At 45.5% G+C, this 19010-nt stretch overlaps 1 protein-coding gene across 4 annotated transcripts in view; it reads left to right on the forward strand.

Annotated features, from left to right (window-relative positions):
* SEC14L1 (SEC14 like lipid binding 1) overlaps positions 1-19010 on the forward strand; it is a 68384-nt gene that overhangs the window by 276 nt on the left and 49098 nt on the right. For 3 of the 4 annotated variants that reach the window (XM_034641653.1, XM_034641655.1, XM_034641656.1), the window contains exon 2: positions 1728-1820. In XM_034641653.1, the coding sequence (XP_034497544.1) occupies positions 1758-1820 (63 nt within the window). In that variant the 5' untranslated portion in view covers positions 1728-1757. Of the gene's footprint in view, positions 1-832; positions 938-1727; positions 1821-19010 lie in introns of all 4 variants that reach the window. The other variant, XM_034641654.1, reaches the window with a different exon arrangement.

Raw genomic sequence — 19010 nt, forward strand, 5'->3', positions numbered from 1 at the left:
CGGACCGGCCCGAGGGCCCGGCCGCCCCTCCGCCTGCGCGCCGTGGACTCCCTAGGTCTGGCCATTGGCTAATTTTTAAGCACCAATTGTCGTGCAATAGAGGCTACCCTGGTCCAGGATGCCACCTGGCCGTTGTTAACTCCAAATTCCCACGTAGGACGTTTCTCTGGACCTGAGCATCCGAAGCTGGGCAGTGGCAGGAGTCAGAAGCTCGTGAATTAGCAGGTTCCCAGCGTAGTCACTCTGGGTTCTTCCAGGCAGTGGAATCCTGAATGGGTTAGAGTATCTTCACCGAGCATTCTGCTTTTTAAGTCTCCCACAACCCCCGCATCCCTTTTTATACCCTGTAACCAGCCTCTCCGTCTCTGGGAGATGCTCTAAAGTTAATTTCCCAATTTAAAAATTGTGCACCAGCATTGTCAGGTTTGCAGAACGAAATAGAACGCGGTCCCCGCGCATCAGGACCTGCGGGTCCCAGAATCAATATTAATGCCGGCTTCCAGGGCAGTGAGGTAGGAGGACTCGGGAGTTTGGCTCTGAGTGTCATGATTTCAGAGTTGGAAGTCCTTCGAGATTATCTCACCCAAAACCTCATTTCACAGAGGTGAAACTGAGTCCGAGGGAAGTCAAATGACTGGTTTGAGGTCACGGGGAGTAATTCTGTAGCAGCTTTCAGACTGCCAGTGCTGTTGTCCAACATAACCTGTTCTTACAGAGAGATATGCTAAACAAACATACCAGAGAGAGTTCCAGACCTGGTGAAATGTAATAATATAGATAGGAATCCTCTGAAATAAAATATATCTCCATATATATATATTTTTTATTACAGCTAAACTTTGGGCTCCTTGAGGATATTCCATTTTGTACATTTGGATATCCTCTGACCATATTCAGCATGAAGTAACATTCTTAATGATTATTCTCAGCAGGACAGGTAGGCTCTTTGGATTTATTTTTCTTCCTCACTTTTAAATAGGGAAGTACAGTCACGCAGAGGACTCCAAAAAAAAAATGTGTTTTTCAGAAAAATGCGTGTAGGTTGGCACCGGAGTGGGAGTAGGTACCTTGCAGGAGGATTCCTTCCTCTGGGAAGTAGGGTCCAGCATTTAGTGGATTATTGACAGATGTCACAGCTGTTTGAGCCTGGAGGTTCCACCCAGCCAGAGTGTGTGGTGTCGCTGCCATTCGGAAACAGGTCTCTGCAATTGTAGTCTACGCAGTTAGAAAACCTAGACTGACAGGTTTACTTTGAAGCTAGCTTTTGAGGAGTATTCCATAATTTGAGATACAATAGTATTTTTTTTCCGTTTGAATTTTTGTGTGTTTCCAGACTTAGGTGCCATCATTTTTATTTGGCTTCTTGTAGAAGTTGTGGAAGAGAAAATGATTCAAGAACTAATAATTAGATCATAACATTTCAGTGCTGGGAAGAACTGGGATCCTGTACCCAGCCCAGCCCCTGGAGAGGCCCCAGGAGGCAGAGCAGAGCTGTTTCCCTCATGACACTTGGACTTCCTTCACCTTTTCTTACTGTCTTATTACCTCCTCTTTCCTTGTATAGTCCAAATGTCATCTTTGGGTTTTTGTGTGTAGAGAATTACGTGACCTATTGAGGTCCTTTCTACAGTTAGACTGTGGTATGATGAGTGAATGCAGACTTAATTTCTTCCAGGCTTAATCATGGGTTTTTTTTTTTTTAAATCATATATATTTGTGTTTTGCAGGTGTGAGAGGGTTGCTATTGTGTTACAATCATGGTGCAGAAGTACCAGTCACCAGTGCGGGTGTATAAACACCCCTTTGAATTAATTATGGCTGTAAGTACTTTCCATTTTAATTTAGTCTTTGGCTTTTTTTTTAAGTATTCAAATTTGATGATCTGTAAACGGATGTTTATTTTATAATTTTGTCTCTGTTGCTCCGTTTTTACTTATTCTGTTTTTATGCTTATGATCTGGATTTAGAGTTCGTGAAATGTTTTTAAACCGTAAATCTCTCAAAATCAAAAGCTGCATGTTTGTTTTTTAAATATGCACCTCAGGTTATTATGTGAATTTGAGTTAATTCTCTCTTTGAAAACGCAGAAGTGGGATTCTGACTAAATACTTCTGGATTTTGCTCTTTTTGTTTGTTGAAGTCGAAAAGGGATGTGGAGAGTGTTTTTTTCCCCTCTCCTGCTGCTTTGGAAGCGCAGTCCGGTAGTCCATGGATTCACTTACATAGCAATGAGCACTACGGAATGGAGTTTGATTTAGATTATTCTAAGGACTCTGCCGAATGAGTTTTTTCCCCGTGACATCAAGTTCATGAGGCATAGTAGAATTCCACCAATGGGGTAACCAAAGTCTTAATTTTCTTTGTTATTTATCTGAAGAGTTTGGCTGAAAATAAGCATTTCATTAGATTGTAAAACAAATCTTTCCTAATCACTTTGAGAATATTCTTGGGTATTCCTTCTTTTCCTTTCTTTTCTGTGTTACTGTTAAGGTATAGTAGAAGCTATGTACAGGAAATGCTTTTGCGTGAACATAACGATGAAATTGCCAAACTGGACCAAGATCAAGATCCAAAACATACCAGCCCAGCAAGAAATCCCACTTGCCCCCTCCCTCCCTCCCTCCCACCTCAGAGTTGGCCGCTGCTCTGACTTCGAACACTATTGATGAGTGTTGGCTGTTTCTGTTCTATATTTAACTAGAAACTCAGGTGTTTTTGCATCTGGCTGCTTCTGCGCAGCCTTGTTTGTGAGATTTATCTAGAGCAATATAGTTTTGAAAAATAACCGTTTTAGATTTAAATATTGAGCTGTGATTGACGCGCAGCGAACTGGTCACGTTAGGTGTGCAGTTTGATCAGTGTTGATGAAAGAGTGACCCGGATCTCTGTCAGGATGCAGAGCCTTTCCATCCAGTACTCAGAAAGTTCCCTTTTGCCTCTTCTCGGTCAGTGTGAGGTTTTGCGGGTTTTCCTTTTGGCATGGGGGTGGTGTTTTTAGTTCTGTATTTCCCTTTTTTTTTTTTTGGAGGATTTTAAGTATTCTGTACACCCTGTGTGGGGCTTGAACTTCCAACCCCTAGCTCAAGAGTTGTGTGTTTGACCGATGGAGCCAGCCAGGCACCCCCGTGTTTCCCTTAAATACTAAGACTGTTTGTTAATGGTGTATCAGAAAGGCTTGTTTCCTGTTTGCATGTTATGCGCGCTGCTTTGGCTTTTTGGTCTGTGCAGCAGAGAGCCACTCCAGAGAGCTTGAGAAGGGGTATTGTTCGTGGGAGCACATGTGGTGTGCTGGGGTGATGTGAATCGCACAGAAACGCCGGAATGCGAGCTGCCTGGGCTGAGCTCCAAGAACCTGGCATTGGAAGGTGGTTCCCGGCAGCTCTGGGGAACCTCGGCTGCCCTGTCCCTGGAGCTTCACCCCGTGGGACTCTGCCTCACTCCGTAGGGGGGATCCTCTCTTCCCCTTCTCCTGCTAGTCGGCTGCTTTGCTCACTCCTGGTTTTCCCTCCCCTGTGGCTTCAGCTCTTGTGCGGTTTTAGCTATTCAAAGCCCCTCCAGCCCTAGTTCAACTTTGTGGCGTTTCTTGTTGAATTCTTTCAGTTTCTAAGTGACCGAGTCTTGTCACGTTTCCCAGTTCAGATTCTAGAGAGACTTGATCTGGGCATCTCTCCCCTGGAGTGAGGATGTAGGTTATTGGCCCCTGTGGATTATTTGCCCAGGGTTGGTGGCCTAACCCTTTCAGTTGGCAGAGGCTGGTGGGGTTGGGGGAGAGGTGTGGGGAGCAGTGGAGCCCAGTGGCCTCCAGTGTCCACCTGTGAGGCTGAGAACTGCCCCAGAGGCTGGGCCAGGCTGGGTCAGCTCGGCTCGGGAGTACAGGAGCCAGGAGAGGTGCGTTGTTTTCTAAAACATTAAGTTCGATCTTAAAAGCTCAGTGCAGCCCTGATTGTGTGAGGCAGAGGTTTTTTGGTCTCTTCTGCGGACACTAGATTAATAAAGAGGAGTTTTAATTGTCTAATGATCAGCTGCCTTATATTTCTTACTTGACTGTTTTCAAAATGGTGAAGTTTGTCCTGCCCATTTTATGTGTGGATTTCCAGGAGAATTTGAGATTCAAGTTCTGAACCCCCCCCCCCGCTTTTAAAATTAACTGTTTTAAATTGCTTTTGTTTTGAGGCAAGTAGTCATTTTCTTTTGGGTTGTGGAAAATATTTTTTAATCTGAAAATGAAATATGTTCTCCTTCCAGAATCAGATAGAAGCTAGAATGTTTTAAGTCCTTAGTGATTTTTGTGTGGTGTCATTGGCCACTTTTCAGACTGAAATTGTACATCATGAAATTCCCTTTATTTACCTTGCTTTATTATTATTTTTTTCATTGAGGAGAAACAGTAGTATAATAGACTTAGGCTGGAAATATTCTTTGCAGTTCTTCAGAGTGAGGAGAGACAGTTAAAACAGGAACAGAACTATAGCTTCAAGGGGATTTTTTTTTTTTTTTAAGATTTTAAGTGAGCTCCACACTCAGTTTGGGGCTCAAACCCACATGGATCCAAGAGTCCCATGCCCTATGGACTGAGCCAGCCAGGTGCCCCTCAAGGGAAAGGGTTTTGGGAGAACACCACAGTGAGGGCTGGGTAGTGGTGGGAGTGCTGGGTGGGTGGTCCGCCTGGGGAATGGGCATGAGGCTCCAAGTCCTGCTTCACAGGAGTGGGGGGGGGGGAAGGGTCCTAGGGGGAGGAGACTGTTGGGGGAAATGCCATTCAGTGAACACATGCCCTTGTCTGTCAACCAGGCGTGTGACTGAGTTTAGTATGGCCAGAGAATGGCTTAGGTGGAAAATGCCTAGTTAAATAGCGACATCACAGTGGGCATCAAATTTGTTAATTGCACTTGATCGATTTAGTGAAAATTTATCATTTGTTTTGGGATCAGTATTCCCGTAGCATGAAGAAATCACGTCGATGTTCTCATTGACTCATTTGAGTTAAATGGCACACGAGCAAGATGGAGGTGGAGTTTTCCAGCAGGCCCTTGTGGCATTTTAAGGGCTTGCTTTTGTGAGACGTTTGCCCAGAAACAGCATGTTGGAGCTTCGGCGAAGTGGAGAAACGGCCTGAAAGCCCCTCTCTCACCTTGGAGGGTGAGGAGCCCGAGGTGCACTTAGTGGCAGAGATCTGCTTCCCCAGTCCTTCCTCACGCCCTGCAGGGGCTTCCAAAGGTTCTTATTTCCCAGGACGCCTCTGCCTTGTCCAGTCTCTGCACGTTGGGAGGGGTAGTGAATCCCTGCAGGACACTTAAAAGATCTGGGGTCTTGCCCGGGCGGAGCGAGGGGATCCCACAAAGCAGGAGCTTGGCATGGGAGGGAGGACTCTGTCGTGCTTGCGGGAGAGTGTTTCATGTTGACATTTCTGGGAGAAAACACAGTTTTAAAAGACGAAACATTTTCAAGCACAGCTTTCCCCCTTCTGACCTCACAGGCCTCTTAGTACCAGCCTGAGGAGGGGCGAAGGGGCTAGTGAGCAGGTGGAAGAGATGTGCAGCAGGGCGCCCGGGAGAGGGTCTGGTACCTCCGGGTGCGGGGAGGGGGCCGCCCGCCGTCCTCTGTGGCCCAGAGAGCTCAGCGCCAGCGCGCACAAGTGGGGCAAGGACTGGCCTCTCCTCCCTTTCGTCCCCAGGACAGCTGTCGTTTTGACCCACTGGAGCACGTGATGGGAGAGGCCCTGCCGTGTGCCCTGCTGCCCCCCAGCCGCCCCCCGTGCTAGCACCATGTGCCTGGGCTCTGCTCTCAGGAGCACCGGCCTCCTTCCAGGGCTCCCGCCTCCCCCGCCATCTGCGGCCCAGCAGACAGAGATTGTGCCCTTGGGTCCGCATTTCTGATCCTTTCTGTCCTGGCACTCCCCGAGTGAGTTGTTTTCTTGTTTGGTCTTTTACGCCTTCAGGTCATCCCGCGTTCTGCTGCCAGACACTCTGTCCACTTGGCAGTCCTGTTTGAGTGACCTCTATATCTGTGTCACCCGCTGTAAACTCCCGTGCTCTTCCTCGAGGCTCTTCCTGTCCTCCCCTCTCTGTTTAACCTTACTTCACAAACATGAATTTTTAAATCTATTCCGTGCTGTTCTGCCACACAGTGTTTTTCCGGCCCTTCTACCCTTTTGACACTTCCTTCCTCACCGTGGCTGCTTGCTTTTCCCCGTCTGTTTCTTTGAATCTCGGTCCTGCAGACCTAGCCCACTTCCCCAGGCCTCTGCGGGACCGCTCGCGTCTCTTTCCCTTCCCTCCGACTCCTTTTCGTCAGGGTCAGGGTCAGGGTCAGCTACTTCCGCTGCTCACCAGAGTTCCTTGGATTCTCAGGGCTCCGTACAGTAGTGCGACTGTTCCTCGGGGCAGTGACTTTGCTTTCCCCGTTCCCTCAAGTGTTGCTGCTGAACACGGAATAGGCTCTCGGATTGCACTTGGTCCGCTGACGTCTGTGCGCAGGAGCTTTGCGTGTGAGGACTTGGGAAGTGGGTCTGATGGAAACTCAGATCTAAAATGTAACTCTGTGGTCTGTTTTCAGACAAGAGATTTACGTTTTCTCCATGAAAAAGAAGTAACGCACTGTGATTCTTCAGTTAACGAATACTTCCCTTAGGAGCAGAGCCCTTTCGTGATGAATTTGACTTTTTTTTTTTTTTTTTTACATCTTCCTAAATCACACGAAGGTCTGTTGACAGGCACCTGCCTGGCGGTTGAGGCAGTGTGCTTTCAGAGGCTGACCAAACGCAGAAGCTATTTGCCACTGTACAGTTGTTGGTTAAATGGCCCACCGCCGCGAAATTTGCTTTTGCTCTTCTCTCTCTTATTTTTGTTTGTTTCATTCTTTGTGTTTTTAGCCCCTTTTCCGTTTCCTCAGGTGTCTCCTGGCTTCCCGCAAGACCAGATGATGAAGGCAGGAGGGAGAGATTTGCTGTGAGTCGGGTACACATCTAGTCTCTGCCACAAACTGCTGGGTGACCCAGTGACTAGGCCAGTTACCTAGGAGTAAGGCCATGGTGAGGAGGTGCTGGAATTAGCCTGCAGATAGGAAAGTAGGGAGGACAGGGCCTAGCGATGTCCGCGCCCTCCTCTCTTCCTTCTTTACATCCAGCCCTTTGCCTACCTCCAAATACTAGGTGAAATGAATCAGTAAGTAAATGACTTCTCTGAATGTGTGTATTTCTTTTATTTTTAAGATTTCTTTTAGGTTAAACAGGCATTTGTACTTCTATTTAGGCTTTATTCCATCTATTCAAATTTCCTCTATCAAAACAGGAGGGGACACCTTTGGGGACCCCAGGTAGACTTGTATGTGTGACTGCAGTGTGAGAAGAACCCCACGTTGAGTTGAACCGAGCCTGGTCTTCCTGGGGTGAGAGCGAGGTGTGCAGAAATCCGAGAAATAGAGTGCTTTCTGAGGAGGAGGCCTGGCACACAAGCCACCCCACTTCCAGATTTTTCCTCAGGTTGGTTGGGGCGGAGGAGCATAAGTCCTGCTGGAACCCGGACTTGCTTTGTCCTTGTTCACTCTTTCTGGTAACTGGCTGCCTCCTCCCGAAGAAATTTTGAGCCCCCTGTCCCACTTTCACTGTTTTCCCCTCTGACCCAAGTCGCGTGCATGTTGGGTTTTGAGCAGCGTTTTGGTTTGAAGTGTTGTCATCCTGTCTCTCATCGTTCTTCTCGAAGCACGTCTTCTTCCTCTCATCCTAGATTCTGTCCCTGGGCCTTTTGGCATCCCCGACTCTGGTTTCTTAGTTTCTCATGGTGATATTGAAATACATCCTCTTGTTGATCAAGGTGGCATTAGATCTTCAGGCAGCTTAATACGCAGTAAGATTTGTTTTTACTCAGAGGGGAATAAGCAGTGTTCATGTGTTTTGGGTAGCTGACTTTAAACAATTTATTCAAGTCTAGGAAAGGAGGGAAATGATCCAATTTCTCTGATGGGATATTAAGATCCTGGTCAATTTTCAGTGGGGTGACATTGTAGTCTCCTTTATGGAGTGTTTGACTGCCATAGCGTGAGTCCTGTTGCATTTCATACAAGCTGGGGTGTAATTAGGCTTACTTGGTTTTGGAAATGGACAATTATAGTACACTTTCATTACATGCTACTTTGTATAGAACTAGGCATTTTCCCTTCTTTTACACCCACTTGCCAACACATTATGCATTCTGAATTATTTTTAACGTGCTAGGGTGAAGACAGTTGTGGTGCTGTAGGAAATATTCAGAGGAGAAATAAAGCAGGATCTGACTCAGCTCCTTGCCTCTTTGATTTACCTGTTTTTGTGTAAACAGAAAATACCAGACAAAAACCCCAAAGCCTTGTATTATGGACATTTTCAAGCGTAGAGAGGATGAAGTGTCCAGTCAATGCCACAGGCCTATCACCCTGCTCCGGCAGGAACAGCGCTTACCACTAACTATTGTGTCATCTATCCCACACACACACACACACACTTTTTTCTCTTCCTGGTGTATTTAGAGCAGCTTTCAGGCATCTTGTGAACTCATCCATAACCCCTTCAGCATGTCTCTCTAACCAGTAAACACGATTGCCATGTCATCATCACATTTCATGAAAACACTGTGTTCAGACTTCCCTCGACTGTCTAGAACGATGTCTTTTCAGAAGTTGTTTGGTTCCCGCTCCGGATCAGCCATTGCTCTTGGTTTTTGTGTCTTTAGTCTCCACGCTTCTCCCGCAGTCTCCCTTCCCTTTGTTTCCTTTCATGCCCTCACTTTGTTAGAGAAACTGGGTCATCGTCCAGCCCCGTCCCCTTAACCTTTGGCTGACTTAATTGTTCACAGTAGCAGATAGGAGCAGATGCAGCCTCGAATCAGTTCAGCGACTCGTGGCAGCTCTGTTGAGATGCTTGGTGATGGAGACGGGCTTTATTTATTCAGTGGCCAAAACCTGCTGCTCCTCTCTGGTCCCAGGGACCCTCTTCAAGAATGTTGAATTGCAAGTAAGATGCAGAATGTTCTTTCCCAAATTAAACCGGGTCTATTTACAGTTACTTTTTAACCCACTTCATTGGTCCTAATGTTTTACACAGAAAGCGGGTGAAAGGAGTTCACGTTTTACACAGAAAGCGGGTGAAAGGAGTTCACGTTGGCAGGTCTGATCGAGAGGTTTCGGGTGCAGAGTGAGCAGCAGTGCTGCTGGAGGCCGGGCTGGGGGCTAGTCGGGGGGCAGTGGTCTGGGGGGTCTTCATCCTTTTGAGCCCTGGGTAGGGATATCAGGCTGGTTGGAGAAGCGTCCACAGAAAAGTTCACTGAAGAGAGGACTTGGCTTGCCTGATGTCGTAACTGATTCTTCTTTCTTGATTTTAACCTATACAAGAGGGAAACAGTTTTGTGTATTTCTAGGGAGTGCTTTTACATGTTGAAACAGAGATCATATACTGCGTTCAGATTTTTTTGCAAGGTACAATTTGATGTTAGGAGAGCTAGCCTTTTTTTTTTTTGAAAAGTTTATGTACATATGGTTATCACTCTGTATAAGGTAACTGCGTTATGTGTCTTGCTGTGTGCTGAATCCTTTTTCCATTCGGAAGTCTTGCCGTCTGTCCGGCTCCTGCACGTTTTCACACTAGAGTACTGGGGGCACACTTGGCGTTATGGATAAGCGTCCAGTGCGTGAGCGTCTTGCATGTTTGATTAGAGATTAGAGGCGGCATGTGGAACTCTCCAGCCTGCCCTTCTGACCGACCTTGTCTCTCTCTCCCCACTTCCATGCCTTCTGGGGGCAGATGGACTCCTCCTTCTCCTCTAACGATACTTGTTTTGCTATTTTGGGACCGCCGGTTGTATATGTTGTGTTTTCTGGTCTCATAAACATCGTGGTGTTTTAACTGGTAGTTAATGCTAGTTTAGAACTATCCAGTTCTCTCTCACTTGACATCTTTTCCTGGGCAGCCTCATTTAAACCCATGGCTTCAACTGTTACTTTATAAACAGAAGATGTCAAAGTTTATCTTCAGCCTAGACTCCCACCCAGGAGCTTCCAGATTCCTAGCCAGCTGCCTGCTAGGACATCTCCACTTGACTGCATACAAATTTAGCATCATTGAAACAGAATCCGCTCCCTCCTCCTGTCCGCGCCAAGAACACAGCCTAACAGAAAACAAATACACAAAAAACAAATCAAAAAAACCCCAATAAAGTGCCGCTCTGAAGCTCTGCCTTTTCCGGTGATCTGCTGCTTCTGACAAGTGCCACCGTCATGTGGCCTGCCCTGCCCTCAGACCAGAGCCCTTGGCGTCCCTGGCTGCCTTCCCTGCTCACCCCTCATGCTCAGTGATGACCAGACCCTCCCCTGTCCAGAATGTCTCCCGAACCATTCCGTTTCCCTCCCTCCCTCCCTCCCTCCTTCCTGCCTTCCTTCCTCCCTCTCTCCCCCCCCCCTCTCCATCTCCCTCCCTCCCTCTCTCTCTCTCTCTTTCTTTCTTTCTTTCTTCTTTTTTTAAGTTTTACGTATTTAAGTCATCTCTACACCCCATGCGGGGCTTGAACTCAGCACCCTGAGGTCAAGAGTCTCGCACATGCTCCTCCGACCGAGCCATCCAGGCACCCCACTCGAGCTGTTTCTGAATCTCCGATTGTGTTGGCTTCTCTCCAATGACAGGTCCTGGCGTCCTGTTCCAGGCCTCTGGACTCGGACTCCTGACCCCATCTCACCACCTGCTGTTCTCTGGGCTGCTGCCAAGGGCTCTGATTGTAAATCGGAACGCGCACCGTGTTGGAGTTCTTAGGTGTCTGCCCCGCACCTTCAAAGTGAGGCTCGAGTTGGTACCCAGCTTGGTACCCGGGGCCCTTCCCCATCTCCTCCTGCCTCTCTCCCCAGCCTCGTCTCCCCACGCGAGCCCCCCAGGTTTGCTGCGCGTCCAGTTATGTTGGACCAGTTGGAGTTTCATCAGTCTGCTGTTATTTCCCATGGCCTCCGTGCCTTTGTGCAGACTGCCTGGAATGCCTCCCCCCCTCCTTCCCACCTGGCTGACTCTGCCTGGTCAGACTCACTTCTTCTAGGTGGGATTCTCGCTCTGTGCTTCCATGGCCCACTGTCATCTCACTGGTCTCTCCACCTTCAGCTTGTAACTTGAGCCTAGAGTAAGCTCTCAGAAATAGATTTGTCTAAAGAATAAGTCAGTCTTGGAATACGTGCTTGTGTTGCTGCGACACTCCTGCTTCTGGTAATGCAGATTTTGACAGAAGGTCACATTGGATCATATTCTTTTGGTTGGAGGTATTTACTACTTATACTTGAATGATACTTTGAAGGAACCTGACTCAAATCATGTTTTGTGGTTAAAACAGAGTCCATATTCAGTGAACTGAAGTTTATAATCACTCTAGTTGTCTAAAAAATGTGTTCTGGTTTATGTGTCATTTGGTGTTTTGGGTGGCTTTTCTCCCATAGTAATGAATACCAAGTATAAAAGAATCTCATTTCCGTGGTTCCCGTATGGAGCGTAAAATTCATTTAAAAATTATTGACTCTGGTAATATGGTATTCTAATTTTTTTTTGAGATATCTTCAGGTTTAAACCTGAAAGGTCGATTATTATATGACTCTTTTTTTTTCCTTAATGATTAAGTTATTCTGTAACGTTGGGTTGTCCTCATCATAAATGTGTGTTTCTCTTTCTTTTTCCTAACTTAATCCCCATGTATGTCTTAAAAACCAGGCCCAGAACTAAAAGCTGTAAGGTACAGATTTTAAGAAGTAAATCCATTGATGAGATCATTGGTTGTGTTGCAGGATTTATGCTATTAATATTTAGAACTCTTCCACAAACACCTGTTACCTTCATTTTACTTTTTTTTTTTTTAAACTTTTTTTTTTTTTTAAGATTTTATTTATTTATTTGACAGAGATAGAGACAGCCAGTGAGAAAGGGAACACAAGCAGGGGGAGTGGGAGAGGAAGAAGCAGGCTTATAGCAGAGGAGCCTGATGTGGGGCGATCCCATAACGCCGGGATCACGCCCTGAGCCGAAGGCAGACGCTTAACCGCTGTGCCACCCAGGCACCCCTCATTTTACTTTTAACACCAAGTTGGTTTAGAATGCAAATTCTAGCAATTCTAAGTTGTGATTCTCTCCCGACTGGGGAGTTTCTGAGAGTGGGCTCCGCGGCGTGGCGTCACAGCCCTGCAGGTGCTTCTTACAGGCTCGGGCTTGAGGACTGCTGGTGTAGCTCGGCTTCAGCAGCGTTTATAGCAAAGGGAATAGGAGGAAGGGAAGTTGTTTTCAGTTATAACTTTGAAATTTTTTGAAAGGACTAGGTGCTTGAGCAGGCTGTCGTAGAGACTCTTACTACATGGTGTGCTCTTTCGAAGGCTCTAGCGTGCCGATGGGGAGACCATTGATTTGCTTTATAGGCTTCCTCAGACCGTGCTGCAGTTCATTTAGTGGTAGCAAAGGTACGAGCATGTGTTTCTTTGAATGTATCTTAATTTAATTATTTGTATGACTTTGCTCATTTTCAGGTAGAGTTGATTTGTACTATATTTTATTGTGGTGAAATATGCAGTAATATCAGATCTACCATTTTAACCCTTTCCAAGTATACAATTCAGTGTGCTAAGTTGTTCGCGTTGTGGTGCGACCCATCACTGCTGTCCCTCCCCAGAACTTTTTTACCTTCCCACACAGGAACTTTGTACCCATTAAATACCAGCTCCCCATCCCCCATCCCCTGGCAAACACCCTGCCCCTTTTTACTTTCTGTTTCCGACTAGAACTATGACTGTTCCTTACATGAGTGGGATCCTACGACATTTGTCCTTTTGTGATCTGTTTATTCTCCTTAGCATCATGTCTTCACAGGTCGTCCATGTTGTAGCAGGTGTCAGAATTTCTTTCCTTTTTAAGGCTGAATAATCTATTGGATGTATATACCGCGTTTTGTTTCTCTGTTCATCCATCAGTGAACACTTGGGTTGCTTCCACTTTTTGGCTATTGTGTTTACTGTACACTCTTAAGATCTAGTTTTTGACTATAATATCAACCAAAAAAACACATATCTCTCTAGGTTTCTTTTTTTGTCCTTTATATTGTTGGATTCTAGATCCAAAAGACAACTTCCTCGAAGAATTCTACCACTGAATTTGGTTCCGTCTATTCAAAGTGTATCTGTAATTTACATCTCATGGTTGCTGTTGCTGTTGGTTTCTGAAGGAAGAACAGCATCTAACAGCAGGTGTAGAGCCACTGGAATACAACGGTGGGCTCCTGCCATAGGGGCAGAGAAGCAGCAGAGAGAATAGGGGAGCAGGCGCTGGAAGGTCTAGGAGGTGCGACCTGTAGCACAGGCCTCTGATAAATAGTGCACGACAGTTATGTTCCTGATGGACTGAAACAGCTCCTACTTTCAGCCTACTGATGATGGAGTTTTTATTCTGGTTCATGAAACCGGATAATATTTCCATAGCTCATTACATTCTTTTATGTGGGCAAACACATGGCATCTTTCAAAGCTGACAGCTGCAATTCCCTGGAACACCAGATGCTTTTCTGAAGTCCATGGATTTATTTTTTACACTCTGGAAAGTAAAACAGTACTCTGCCAAATCCAACTTGAACAGGAATATGCAAAACTGCTATTTTTGTTGCCACCTATACTCTGTTTGCTGTTTATTAGACAAAACAGCTTATGGATTAGGAATGGTTTTGGTAAGTCATGGTGTATCCTGGATGCCATTGGATCACGCAGGGATCCGTCACGTGATTGCACATGAAAACCTGAAAGAAGAGAAACCTTCATAGCACTCCAGACACTCTTGTTTGCCTGGGGCTTGAGTAATTGCGGCCTGTGAAACATTTGACCTTCAAGATTTATTGACAGAGATATCTTAAGTATAAAAATCTACTTAAAAGATGTGAATACCTCTGTTTTTTCTAACCACAATTGACCCTTGAACACGGGTTAGGGGCACAGACCCCACCCACCCACCACCACGATGCAGTTAAAAAGCTGCATATAACTTGATCGTCCAAAAACTTAACTACTAATAGCCCACTGTTGACCGAAGCCTTACTGATCACATATGCAGTTGATTAATGTAGATTTTGTATATGTATCATATACCATATTCCTACAATCAAATAAGGTAAAGAAAAAATGTTAAGAAAGTCATGAGAAAAATACATTTACCATACTATACTGTATTTATTGAAAAAGATCTGTGTACATATGGACCTGCACAGTTCCAACTTGTGTTCAAGGGTCAACTGTAGTGTCCTTTAATTCTCTAATAGGGATTGGTTAATGTTGTGCTTTTTATTTTGACAGTCAAAAAAAAAAAAAACACCACACTGAGATCATCTCGTTGCCTGACATAGCTAAGTGCTATCGAACAGTACAGGGTTTGCTTTTATGTTTATTTGGGAGTGCCAGATAATACTGTTTTAATGGTTGAAAGCAAATAGAAAAAGAATCGAGGTGGAATTAATATGTAAAAGATGTCTTTGAGCCAAGTATAGGCTAAGGTACCTTGCAGACGGGGGGCTGTACAAATACAGGTTTGATAAAGAAAGCAGTGGGCATGGTGGGTCACCCACAGCATCTCCCAGCAGGCCTTCAGGTCTGAAAACGCTGTGCCCTGGCCACCAGTTTGTGTCTACGCTGAAGGAAAAATGGGCTCCAACAAGTTGTCACCCTTCCTGGTAAACGTATGTCATGGGTTTTATAATTGTATGAGCTTTTACCTAGTTTGTACGTATTTAAGTAACATAATCTGTTACTTATATACATATGACATATATATAGTATATATAGATACTATACTAATGTATATTATATGTATATATAGTATTTTAGTGTATATTATATATATTCTTAAATATATACTTATAATATACTTAATACGTAACTGGTCAACACCAAAGGTCCAAAGAAACTTTTCTCTCTTATTAAAAGGGGTTTGTACATTATTCAAGCTCTGTACCCAGTTACTTGGAGTTAGATTTTGCTATACTTGCATGAATCTGTATCAGCCAAGTCCTTAAGGTGAGTTTTGTTGGAAACCCAAACTGAGGTTGAAAACAACCAGAGGTTGTGGGGAAGGGGTGCTTTGCTTGATGGCTCATTGGCCCAATTGTTTTATTATTTTATTATTTTTTTTGAAGATTTTATTTATTTATTTGACAGAGAGAGACAGCCAGCGAGAGAGGGAGCACAGGCAGGGGGAGTGGGAGAGGAAGAAGCAGGCTCCCAGCGGAGAAACCCGATGTGGGGCTTGATCCCAGAACGCTGGGATCACGCCCTGGGCCAAAGGCAGACGCTTAAGGACTGAGCCACCCAGGCGCCCCTGGCCCAGTTGTTTTAAATAACAGTGGGCAGCCCGTCTACACAATGAACCCATAGTGGTAATTTGTTTGACTGTCCTTTGAGTTCTGATTGGTGAGACTGAGAATGGAAAAGATGGACGGTCCTGCTCTCCACTTCTGGGTCTGAGTTAGAGCTGTGGAAATTCACACAGTGTACACATTTTGATTGTGTCACCTTACAGTGGGAAGTGTGTGTGTGTGGATCCTTTTATATTTATGATTCTTAAAATCATGTTTCTTTTTCATGAAAGGAATTTTTGAGTGTTTCGTAAATGGTCCTCAAATGCAACTGTGTCATATTTTTAACTTTAAAAGTTTAAAACTTTGGGGCATCTGACTGGCTCAGTTGGAAGGGCATGTGACTCTTGATCTTGGGGTTGTAAGTTCAAGCCCCACAGTGAGTATAGAGATTACTTAAAAATAAAATCTTAAAAAATAATGTATACACTGTTAATTTCCACGGATGTAAGTTAAACCCAGAAGAAGTTGAGGATGCTGCCAATATCTCATGTTGCTTACACTTACTTTGTGGGGAGGGCCCCCACCAGCTTTGTTTGGATATAATTGACATTTAACATTGTATTAGTTTAAGGTACATGACAAGGCTTTGATATATGTACATATTTGTGAAATGATGATCAGAATAAGTTTATTTAACATCCATCACCTCACATAGTTGCACATTTTTTCTTGTGGTAATTTTTAAGATGTACTCTTAGTAACTTTCAAATATGCAGTACAGCGTTATTAATTATAATCACTGTGCTGGACATTACATCCCCAGGACTTATCTGTTTTTTTTCTTTTTAAAGATTTATTTATTTATTTGAGAGAGAACGCACGTGCCCTTGAGCAGGGGGTAGGGCAGAGGGGGAGAGAGAGAGAGAGAGAATCCCCAAGCAGACTCCCCACTGAGCAAGGAGCCAGCTTCGGGCTTGATCTCATGACCCTGAGATACTGACCTGGACACTTAACCGACTGACTGACTGAGCCACCAAGGGGCCCGCCCCCCTTTAAGTAAACTCTATATCCTACGTGGGACTTTAACTCATGGCCCTGAGGTCAGGGGTCACACGTTCCACCAACTGACTTATACCTGAAGTGTGTACTTTTTGGAGTAGGTTTTCTCTTATTCTACTGTACAAATGAGAAAACAGAGGTGGAGATTGCTAGTCCAGTGGTAGTCCTTGACCTGGCCGTCTTGCCCGGTGACCTTGGTGCCGCCTGTAGTTCAGAGCTGGCCAGCAGGTAGGGGTGGACTGCGGGCAGCTGGCTCACCTCCAGATGAACCCGGATCTCACCGGCCAGCCGCTGACCCTCGGCCCTTGCCTCTCCTGATTCTGGGCAGGACCAGTTTGTGGCCTTTGCTTCAAAATTCCTCTCCCTTTCTCCTCCTGGTTCTCCCTCTGATCTGTCTGTGTCTGACGTGGTTTCCTGCGGGGCAATAAAACTTCTCCCTCCAGTGTCCTATCTCCCAGTCTTTTCTCTTTTCTTTAACAGAAGCCTCTTGTTCTCGTAGGTGGGCACCGCTGGCTTTCAGATCAAGGCCTGTTGACTCCAGAGCCAAAGCTCCGCATGGGGTCTGTGGTTTGCCTGCCTGGTTTGTGTCTTAGTCGCGAGGGGACAGTGCTGCAGGAGTGGAGGGCAAGGACACTGTGGGGTAGCCGAGTCCAATACCTGGTAATTGGCGGGGTCGGGGCTCGGGGTGGATCGAAAGTTGCTAGCACTCTGCATTTAAAATAGTCCATTTGAAAAATAAAAAGTGAATAAAATAAAACCGTCCATCTGAGGCCGTAAGTGCTGGTGCAGCATCGTGTCTTCGGTCAGCAGTCGTGCAATATGAGCGGGGGCAGCCCTTGGCTGGCGCCCGGTGGACGGTTCTCGGCTCTCGGAGATGGAGACGGTGGGAGCGGCAGGTTCATGTTTTTGTTTCCTCAGGTCACAGTGGGAGCGGAGCGATTGTTTCCTGATGTGAGTTCTTTCCCTTCCAGGTATATTGTATTTCCTCATTCTGTGGAAAATGTTAATACCGTTAACATTAGGCCTGATTCAGGGCTGCCAGTAACCGAAACCTCTTCAGAGAACACCTTGTTCCCCGGCACCTTCCCGCCAGCCCCCATGCATTTTATGAAAGTTCTCTTCCCAGCTCCGGTTCTGTTTATCTTCAGGGCCATATTTTCTGCTTCCAGTAACTGAGTATTGTATATGTAGCGAATTAATCAATTATTTCACTAGCTAAATCCATTTATTTCTTGTATTTATTTCATATTACAGCGGGAATATTTTATCTGCAATGCCTAAATTGAAATAAAGATGATTTCTATCTTCTGTTTGCGTTTCCTTTTCCTTATAGAAAGAGGGAGACCTATATGATAGTATTTACACCAAGTTTTTTGTTTTAATTGACTATTTATAAACTTAACATAGTTTGTTTCCACCACAGACTTGTGAGATTTGCATCTTGTGTTTCTAGGGCCATTGGGGACATAATTATCATTTTAGTCTGGTGAACACATGGATTTTTTGAGAGGTGCATTTTCGAAGTATAGTAGGTTTGCATTAGAAAGGTGTCCTTCCTCTTTTTGTGCATCGCAGAGTTGGCTCCTTGGGACTGTTGGGTGGCCGTGTCCTTAGCCACGGTTCGTCACTCTCTTCCTCTTTGGGAAGATCACGTGCAGCAGGGAACGGTAACCGCGTGTTTTGACTGTGGGACTTATTCTGTGTCAGGATCTACTAAACGTTTTCTTTTTGAATCTTCCACAGTTCTGTACGTTAAAGAAGACGAGGAAATGTAGTCACCTCCCAAGGCCGTGTTCCGGCTGAGGGTGGAGCTGGGATTTGAAGCCCGTCTTTTCTCCCAGGGTCTGTGCTCAGAGATACAAAGGCCATCTGCACCAGGAGTGGCGCAGACCTGGGTTCAAATCCTGGGACATTTGCTCCTCTCAGCCTCCCATTTCCTCCTCTCAGCCTCCCATTTCCTCCTCTCAGCCTCCCATTTCCTCATTTCAGAGTAGAGAGAAACATTTCATAGAAAGACTCTGCTTAGTAAACACATTAATCTCTGTGAACTGATGGTGCACACGTAGGGTTCAGGGAGTTGGCTCTGGTTTGGGGGTCTGTTCTCAGGCTCATTTCCCCCACAGTGAGTGGTCTTCGCACACGGACCTTGCCTTCTGTTCATGCCCCCTCAGCACTGGCCCCACAGCGCCCGTCATGAGGAAGGGAGTGTTTGTTGAGTAAATGATATTCTGAATTTCTCAAAGTTCTTCTGAAGAGAAGTTTGTCCTTTTGTTTTCTTACAGAACAGTTATTAGATTTTTGCCCCTTTTTGTCGTATTTAACAGGTTCTTTTTTTAAAGATAGTTTTAGGTTTACAGAAAGTTGAGCAGACAGTACAGAGTTTCTTTATATCCCTTTATAATGTCCCCATTTATTTATTTATTTGAGAGAGAGAGAGCAGGCGCGCACACGTGTGAGCAGGGAGAACGACAGAGGGAGAGACAGAATACCAAGCAGACTCCACACTGAGCATGGAGCCCGATGCTGGGCTTGATCTCATAACCCTGAGATCAGGACCCGAGCTGAAATCAAGAGTTTGATGCTTAACCCACTGAGCCACTCAGGCACCTTTCCCCTATTACTGACATCCCGTGTGGT

Source organism: Ailuropoda melanoleuca, chromosome 13, assembly GCF_002007445.2.
Source record: "Ailuropoda melanoleuca isolate Jingjing chromosome 13, ASM200744v2, whole genome shotgun sequence".
In the NCBI taxonomy this organism is placed as follows: Eukaryota; Metazoa; Chordata; class Mammalia; order Carnivora; family Ursidae; genus Ailuropoda; species Ailuropoda melanoleuca.